This window comes from Astatotilapia calliptera, chromosome 18 (genome assembly GCF_900246225.1).
Source record: "Astatotilapia calliptera chromosome 18, fAstCal1.2, whole genome shotgun sequence".
Classification (NCBI taxonomy): domain Eukaryota; kingdom Metazoa; phylum Chordata; class Actinopteri; order Cichliformes; family Cichlidae; genus Astatotilapia; species Astatotilapia calliptera.
The window spans coordinates 20,786,730-20,796,787 of NC_039319.1; the positions used below are offsets into that span (position 1 = coordinate 20,786,730).

Below are 10,058 nucleotides of genomic sequence, written 5' to 3' on the forward strand. Positions count from 1 at the left end.
ACCCTTATCTCGATCACACTGACTTCCTGTGTCTCTGCTGGCAGCTCTGTGCTCACACTTTAAACATTAAATGTTGTGAGACAAATTTTTATTCAGTTCCAAGTTACAGAATGAAGAATTTGTTTCCAGTAGATCTTCATACAAGACCATCATTTTCTTTGTAGGCATTGTTTTGATGTGCTTTTTCTATGTACTCATCTCAACTGTTTACTATCTATAATGTCTTTGTCAATAATGTCAATTTTGCAATCAAACTTCAAAGAACATAAAAAATATATGTCTCTGCTTCCATTTTATCTTAAGCAGTTCTCAAAATAGAGATTTGACACGTAGTAACATCAGTGCTTACAGAGCAAGTTCTGTCTTCTAGTTTTAGGGGTTTTTAGGGTATATATGTAAAAGGAAATCATACAGTATATACACGAATCTTAACATGCCTCAAGATTCCACAAATTTATATAAGAAACACACATTTTCATCCTGTTTTTTACATTGTTTTCACTCTATTCTTCACCTTGTTGTGTGCTCTATAGTTGAACCTTGTCACTAAAGAGCAAATTCTTTTCTTATTGTATTTATTTATCAACCTGTGAGAAATGAAATTTGGGTGAAAGCCTCTCCACCTGTGTGTGTGTGTGTGTGTGTGTGTGTGCACGTGTGTGTGCACGTGTGTGCACGTGTGTGCACGTGTGCGCGTAAGACTATTCTATCTCTTCTGCTGTTTCCTCCTCAGCGTGAGCGTGAACTTCTTCAGCTCTGGAAACATCCGTCTCAGCGTTCTCTTTTTTGGCCGGTTTCTGCTTTTTGGAGACCTGGAGAGACGGGACACAATCCATGTTATTGTTCCTACACAGCTGCTACTTGGTTTAATACATGCTTTTATTTTCTCTGATGTACCTTATAGTAGAAATGAAGGCCAATGTTCTCCAAAAGCAGAATCAGTGGTAGGAAAACATATCTCAGGACTGAAGTTCTTGAATCTGTAGACAGAGATCTGTATCATCAGTATATCATCAGTGAGAGTGAGGTTTTAAAAGCCTTAGAAAACAAAATTTATATATATATATATATATATATATATATATATATATATATATATATATATATATATATATATATATATATATATATATAAATTTTGTTTTGTTTATATTTATATATATATATATATAAACAAAACAAAATTTAGAAAACAAAATTTATATATATATATATATATTAAAAACACTCCCTGTAAATCGTGCTATTTAACATAAAAGAAATATTAAATGATGGGCTACCAGTAAGTGGCATATAAAATTCTACCCACCCATACCCCCATCACACTTAAATGTCCCAGACACAATGTGGTGGCCACATTGCATCACTGACTGAACAGTAGCTACTAATGAACTACTTACAGATAGGCTTGCAAATCTTTAGACAGCCTTTAGATTGTTATTTTAGGTGTTTAGCTTCAGTTTTATGATATGAGGGTCTTAAAGTGAGACTCTTTTAAAGGACTGGAAAAAAAAAACATTTATTAGATGTATTTTCCAGTGTATACCCACAATTTCTCAGGTTCTCAGCAGGGGTTATTTCTTTGTTCATCAGCCGCTCATAACAATTGGCATGGTTATGTTTGAGTACAATCATGTACTCACAAAAAATACAATTAAAAAATAGAAAAGGAATAAGTTTTATTTGTATTCCAGATACTTTCTTTATTCTTTACTGCATTATTGGAGTGATGTTTAAAAAAACCATGTAAATATGTTGCAGTGAATCTAGTGATCTATGTCATTCATTTACTGCCATTCAACAGCAAATAGAAATGTTGAGTTCATCTGTCTACTTACATATCACAAAGGCATGAATCCACTGAGCCTCTTGAGCAGTGATTTTCCTTGATGACACTGTTATCTCATACACACAGCTGTAGTCGGCATCATGTTCAAGGTCAGCTACAGGAAAACTCAAGGAGGCTGAGTTGTTGACAGATGTCATGTTGTATTTCATATTAGAGCGAGTGAAGATGAGAAAGAAAACAGCTCCTGTATAGTGTACACTAGTTGTGCAGGTGAAGATGAAGCTGTAACCCTTGATGATTTCTGCACCTTCAGGAACCTTGACCAGTCCTCCATTTGGAGACGTCACAGAGATACTGGGCTGCTCCAGTGACACTGAGAACAAAAGAAACAACAAATACAAGAGAACAAGAAACTATAGTGAAAAAGAGGTACCAACTAATGGCAGAAAATCTCTATACCACTGATTTAATGTCATAGCTTTCAGCCTGTGAGGGTGGCACTGAAGGAAAAAGAGGGAGTGAGGTTGGGGAAGGACTTGCATATTTCCGCAAGACAATACTATTCATGTTAGAGGAGTCCGGGAGCTGACTCCCTGCAGTACAGTCCTTTTCCAAAAGTCAAGCAGCTAATCTCCTCAGTTCACAGATACTTACAGGCTGTCTGTTACAGCTCTAACACACCTGTGTTGTGTGACCTTTGCTCTCTCCAGGACCCAGGTGTCGTTGTCTTTTCCCTCCCTTTGGATAGACAAATTTGTGTTGTGGTTTTCCTTTCTTGTTTTGATATTGATATAACGGCATTGGGGTCTCTTTGTGTTAAGAATAAAGTCTATGATTTTACCATTTCTGCATTTTTTCATTTCTTTCTTTCTGTCCAGGCTTTATTCATTGTTGCTCCCCATACACTCCCCCAGACTTCCATCTTGGGGACGTAAGACTGTTGAAAGGTGAGGGGATGCTACACAGTGGTAAACATGACCCAGATTTTAGGAAGTAAAAATGAAAACTATTTTTCCTATTTTCGTATTTTTCTTACAATCGTATATTTTCTCAGGTCAAACACTCTTTCAGTGTTCAATTGTAAATATAATATTGGTTTATGAAATTTGCTAATCATTGCTTCCTGTTTTTACTTTGATTTTACACAGCAGCCCAACATTTTTGGAAATGTGTTGTACTTGTTTCTCCATAGCTATTGTCTATTACAGCTCACTCAGGCAAACTCCTGCATAGATGAATATTTTCATGGTTTGCAGATAATATAGTCACATGAATATGATTAAGATCATGTCAATTTTTATTTATTGGTCGCAGTATATATTGGCATGCAATGGAATTTAGTTCATGCCCTCAAAGAGATGATTGGGGAGTGAGTGTTGCTGGTATTTCTTATCTTAATGGATGTGATGTCATACTAATAACCTGTAGTGGGTGTAACAAGTACACAGTATTGGTCCTGTCAAAGAAATCACTGTAATATAAACAATAGTACATTTTATTACCAATAACAGAGATGTTAGCAGAGTCACTTGTGGAGAAGCTGGAGTCGTGTGAATATTCACACTGGTACAATCCATCCTTGTCAAAATCTACTTTGAGGATCTTGAATGTAGCAGAGTTGGTAGTTGATGGTTTTGTCTGACTGAATGAGCCTGAAATCTGCTTCAGAGTAAATTCTCCTTGTAGGAGCTGTTGGCTTTGAGGTGATATTGAACAAGTGATGCTGAGATCACTTCTCCACTTAACTTTATTAGCAGGATTCATGGAGATTCTGGGCTTTGGGAGGATCACTGAGGAAATAGCAGTCACAGAGAGAGGATCCAATTAAAATGGTAAAACATTTACCTTATTATATTAATAATATAATAAGAAACAATTTAATTTTTCACCTGAGCAGACAACACCAGCATCCTGACTGTGTGTACAGTCATGTGTCCCAAATCCTCTGTGCTGACACTCAGTCAGAGATCTCTCACTTCCTGAACAGGACACATCATCAAGCCAGATGGATCCACTTCCCTCAGCAAAGCGGGCTGATACAGCAGCACTCTGTGCCGTTCCACAGCCGAGCTCTCTACAAACCACCTCAGCATCATTTATGTCCCAGTTATCATCACAGACTGTTCCCCAAGTGTTGTTGTAAAAGATTTCGACTCTTCCAGAGCACAAAGTGCTTCCAGATAATCTGACTGGCACACCTGGGCACAATGAGCATAACATAAAACAAACACTTTTTTAATGGAATGAGTGTTATTCAGTGTGGAATTAGTTCATGACTACACTCATTTACTCACTCTGCATGCTGAGCTGCTCACTGATCATAAAAAACTACTAAAGAACAGTTTTATTTATGTGCTTCAGTGTTGAATGTTATCATAAGATGTTCCAATCAGATAAAATATTATTGTTTTGACAGTTCACACTCATGATGTTGCTGCTTTCCAGCAGTTTGTTTGCCAGATATTTTTCATGGTCCTGGATCTTCGTCCCAGTGTTTTGAGTTGCGATCACGTATTCTTAGTTAAGAGTATTCTTAGCTTCGTATTCTTGTTTTGTTTTGTTTTTATTTACAAAGGAAAAAACAAAAAGAAATTCAGATTTGCAACTTGGAAGCAAAGCAAATTAACTTGGTACAAAAGTTGGACCGCTACATCATAAGTTTCACAGGAAAAGCTTTAAGTTTCATGAAGGAAGTTTTCTTTTTGCTCTTTGCAAAAAAATGGGAGAAACCCGTGAAAGATTTTGACAAAGAAAGATGTGATGAAGCTACTTTTCTGCTAAACATGTCAGAAACACTGAAATGTACCTCTTCACACAAATGCAGTAAGAGACACACACCATAAGATGATGAAATGATTGCAATACTGTAAAAATATTCTAATATGTTGATTATGTCTTTATAATGATTATTTCTTTTTACCTGAACAGCTGACACCAGCATCCTTGCTGTGTGTACAGCTGTGTATCCCAAATCCCCTGTGCTGACACTCAGTCAGAGATCTCTCACTTCCTGAACAGGACACATCATCCAGCCAGATTTCTCCTGTTCCTTCACCAAAGTGAGCGGACTGAGTGGCATTCAGGGCTGTTCCACAGTTTAACTCTCTGCAGACCACCTCAGCATCATTTATGTCCCAGTTATCATCACAGACTGTTCCCCATGTTTTCTTGTAGGCGATTTCGACTCTTCCAGAGCAGCGAGTCGACAGAGAACCAGCTAATCTGATGGCTACACCTGAACACATAGAATACGCCTTTTAAATAAAAACTGTCATGTTTATTGTGGGTTTACGGCAGCAGCTATTTGCCAATCTTTGTTAGTCATTTCTGTACAAGATTTAATCATCTGAAGTTCAGTTGGAGATACAACTGACAAGACCCACATTTTTGTTTCAGCAGGATGATGAACAACATATTTCTCTGTGGATTACAGCTGAAGAGCATTTCATTGCTGAATATGACACAATATACTTAGTATAAGAACTCATTTCAACAGCTTACCTATAATTTTGGCACAAAACACACATTGACACATCTAAACTGAGTGGCTGATAAAACAACGCGTGAAGAACTAATGAGAGCTGTACCTGAGCATATGACTCCAGCATCTTTGTGGTGTCTACAGCTGCTCCCGAATTCTCCAAGCTGACACTGGGTTATAGATCTTTCATTTCCAAAACAGGCCACACCATCAAACCAGACTGGTCCACTTCCTTCACCAAAATGAGCCTCTTTAGGAGCTGCCAGGGCCGTCCCATAGACTAACTGTCTGCAGACCACCTCAGCATCATTTATGTCCCAGCCATCATCACAGACTGTTCCCCAGCTGTTGTTGTGATAGATTTCAACTCTTCCAGAGGATGGGGACTGAGACCCAGCTAGTCTGATTCCTAAACAAAAGAAATATACTTGATTATGATTGTAAAGTTTAGTGTTATTTAATGAAGGCAACAATTTTAACATCTGTCAGATACATTTATCAAAGAAAATACAGTAATATGAAGTTCAACAGGAAAGAAAATGGCAATAGTAGCACAATAGCTACACAAGCTCAAGAGAGTATCCAAATACACGACAGGTGAAATACCAAAAAGTGAGAAGTTTTTGGCTATTGCAAAAATCCAAAAGAGAATACAAAAACAAACAAACAAACTAAACCAAAACAACAATAAAAACAAATTACACTGGGAGAACACAGTCAAACCAAGGAGAAGACAGCACTACATAGGCTATAAACACATGTATGTGTTATTGAGGACAAAATGCAGTCTTCAAAGACAGATGGACACAGGCTAACAATTCCAAAGCACATCACAAGGTTAAAGTAACCTTCAAAGTAAAACAGGAAACAGCAAGTAAAAAAACGAAGAATGAATTAGCACTAAACCTAATGATATGTCATGTTGCAGGTGGCAAGTGACAATTCAAAGCTTCACTTTGGCTGTTAGCAGTGGCTCATGGTCGAAGTTTTTCATTTTACTTGAATCTCTCCCTCCCTAATTATATACTTCCATCTACTTTTTATTTTGATATTATTGGGATTTTTTGTGCTTGTTAATCAGACCTTCCTCTCTGTCACGTCCTCACTCTGTTGCTGGTACTACTGTTGACGTTGCAGCAGCAGCAGCCCTGACAGTTAACATGACCATCAATTTGACACATTTTACTGCATCTATTTCTTTTTTCTATTTCTCACGTAACTTTTCAGATCCACCGTTTCACCTTCTTTGTCCATCATCAACTACATCTGCCACTCTAAACTCTGTTCTACAAAGTGCATGACAACACAGGGAAAATAGGGGAGGGGCTAGTTGCGTAAGTAAGATTTGTTTGAGGAAACGTCGGTAATGAAAATTAAATAATGGGCTACTGTTAGTGGTTGTAAGGTGCACAGCAGCCTTTAAGTCATATTTTACATGATCCAAAGAACATCTCACCTGAACAGATGACACCAGCATCCCGATGATGTCCACAGTTGTGCGTCCCAAATCCTCTGTGCTGACATTCAGTTAGAGAACTTTCACTTCCTGAACAAGCCACATTATCAAGCCAGATGTCTCCCTTTCCTTCACCAAATTGAGCTGATTGAGTGGCTTTCAGTGCCGGTCCACAGTCTAACTGTCTGCAAACCACCTCAGCATCATTTATGTCCCAGTCATTATCACAGACTGTTCCCCAACGTTTTTTATAGTAGTATTCAACTCTTCCAGCACACGGAGTGGACCCAGAACCAGCTAATCTGATACGCACACCTAAATGCAGAAAACAAATAACCTATTTAATTTTAAATAGAGCATATAGTATATTTTGAGTTTTGATTACTTGTTAATGATGGTAATAATGATGGTAGTTTCATTAGACTCATTTGTGTTTCAATTATATAACCTTTACAAACAGTTAATGACACAAATGAAAAAAATCCACATAATCCCACTGTGGTGTGACACTGGCAGCTTCAAAGTGTGATGAACAAAGAACATATTTCTCCTTGTATTACACCTCTATCCATACTGAATCATATAATTGCTCATTACTGCACATTAAGCTCACGTATGAGCTCAGGTTGATCACTCACCCTGAATTTTAACACAAAATTTACACCAACAACAAACAACACTTCTAGATGGTAAAAATAATAAGATGGTGATGAATAATCCTGAATTTATCTCACCTGAACAGATGACACCAGCATACCAAAAATCTTCACAGTAGTGTTTCCCAAATCCTCCGTGCTGACACTCAGTTAGAGAACTTTCCGTTCCTGAACAGGACACATCAGTTAACCAGATTTGTCCTGTTCGTTCTCCAAAAACGTCCTCCTGAGTGACATGCAGTGCCGGTCCACAATCTAACTGACTGCAGACCACCTCAGCATCATTTATGTCCAATCCATAAGGACAGACTGTTCCCCAGCTGTTGTTGTGATAGATTTCAACTCTTCCAGAGCAACGAGTTGACTCATGTGGGTTGACTAATCTTATTTGAACATCTAACAAGAGAAAGAGATAATTATATAATATATTTATTAGTTTTTGATTACTTAAAATCAAAGAAGTAATAATGTTGCTGAAAGCAAAAACAGTTAAAAAACAAAACAAACAAACCCAAATTAAATAAGGAAATGCAGTGAGGAAATGGAAAATTGTATTCCCCGTTGTTGTTTTTTTAAAGCTTCCTGTGTCTTCTTAAATTTCTTTGAAAATATGACAACATTTTTTCTTTTAAAATTCTTGAATTCAGATGTTTTTAAAGAAGTTGTTTTCGTGTTTTTTCTTTTTGTGTAAATTCTATTTACTTTAACTATCAAAATATGAAATAATAATGTACAAACACTTTTTAAACATTATGTTTGTTTTTTCACCATTAGAATTTTCAATAAAAATTGGTTTAAAATTTATTCTGCTTTATTAGACATTATTAAAGCAATGATGATGATGATGAAGCCTTTATTTGTCACGTGCAGTTGACTGCAGTGAAACTGGACCTCTTCCAACCATACATACAATATACAAACAACACATTGGGGAGACAGGTCAGAATCGGTAGCGTAAAGAAAAACAATGAAATGTACAACACAATAGGGCAGTGGCGGAGGAAAAAGAGAACTCTACTCAGACTTAGCTCCTGATAGGGGATCAGTATGAGAACAGAAAACAAAAACTCCTCAGCACAAAAGCACAGGAATTTGATATGCTATACGGCTGAGAGTGGCCGCCCTGGGTTAAAATCTGATCCGCGGTCCTTTGTCGCATGTCGTCCCCCTTCTCTCTCTGCCCCTGCTTTCCTGTGCTTTCTTCACTGTATCTATTAAATAAAGCTGAAAAAGGCCAAAAAAGAAAAGAAAAATCTTGTTGCTCGGTCTGGTTCCTCACTGGCACTGCTGCTACTCCCCCTGGTGATGCTTCCGGACTCCCAAGCTGTGGCTTTTCACAGCAGAGGTTGGCTGTCACAGAGCAGTGGCCATTTCTTTCCACCTTCTTCTGTGTCTCTGCAGGTCCAGGGTGCTATAGACATCATGCTCAGCTCATTGGGGGGACCACGAGCATTAGGACAGGAGTGCTGAAGGTGTGCCACCCCTGCCACTCTGGCAGGAGTGTCCAGTGATGGAGGGGGCACAGGTGTTCCATGTCGCTGGACACCATCCCCTGGTCCAGGAGAGATGCACTGGGTTCCGGGTAAGGTGCCAAAGAGGTACTTGCCAGGTTATGGTGGACCCAGGCTGCAACCAGACCTGAGTCCACCAAACCCCAGTTCGTTCAGTGACATTGTTGGTCCACCTGGAGCGAGCAGTTGGCATGGATGGAGTACACCCAAAACTCGAGCATGTCAGCTGCCACTGGGATGTCCCCTTTTGACGCGTCGCTGGGGTGCCAACCCCAGCTACTTTTTATCACAGAGGGTGAGTTGGCTGACCCCTCCATTCAACAACACATAAGTCATTGCAGGCGAGCATGGCGGTCTACTGATCACACTCCTGCTCCGGTCTATCGAGTTGGCCAGAAAGGTGTGGCTCTCCTCCAGGTACATTCCCCTGAGAACTTTATCTAAGAAAATAGCTCTCCATTTCATTGGCCCGTTTGCCATACAAGCCATTCTCAATTTAATTTTTTAATTAAATTAAATTAAATTAAAATTAATTTAAAATAGTAAGAAGTGTAAGGGTTTAGTCAGGAACAATTTTGCAACCACTCATATTTCATATCTTGATTTTGAACAGAAACGAGTGGGTTTAGTGCAGACACTCTGTGGTGCAACATCTATAGCAATTAACATTAACATAAGAAACGATGTAGTACGGAAACTGACTTCATGCAGAGAGGACATTGCGGAGAAAAAACACCTGCAATGGGACTGTGTGGAATTTTCAAAATTTTAGGGAAATTTTTAGAAAAGAAGGTGGACCCTTTTACTAATTACCCAGCAATAAAGCTCAGTGTGGTGCTTTAAGCTATGTCCACATCCAAGTACAGTTTTTTTCTTAACAAGTAGACCTTGCTACCATTCTCTTATTCTCTGTTAAATTAACAAATAGTAGGTACAGTTTTCTTCTTAAATGATCATGTTGTATTCATTCATTTTATACAATTCACATTATGTGTATACTACTTACAGAAAATGTTTGCATGTGAAACAACAGAAACAACAGAAAACTTCCACTAACAGAAATGGTAAAAGAGACTGACCTGTAGCAGCTGAAGATACAGACAGATAAGAGACTGTAGCAACTGTAAAAAGACAAAAAATTATTTGTTTTTCTTCTTTGGATACG

At 38.2% G+C, this 10,058-nt stretch overlaps 1 protein-coding gene across 1 annotated transcript; it reads right to left on the reverse strand.

Annotated features, from left to right (window-relative positions):
* Positions 1–343: 343 nt before the first annotated feature.
* LOC113010413 (uncharacterized) lies at positions 344–4,905 on the reverse strand. Its single transcript, XM_026149429.1, has 6 exons — positions 4,710–4,905; positions 3,679–3,987; positions 3,292–3,579; positions 1,839–2,162; positions 898–980; positions 344–812 (listed from the first exon to the last, which is right to left on the reverse strand). The coding sequence occupies exons 3-6, from the start codon at positions 3,551–3,553 to the stop codon at positions 702–704; spliced, it is 780 nt and encodes a 259-aa protein (XP_026005214.1). The 5' UTR covers positions 3,554–3,579; positions 3,679–3,987; positions 4,710–4,905; the 3' UTR covers positions 344–701.
* Positions 4,906–10,058: the final 5,153 nt, after the last annotated feature.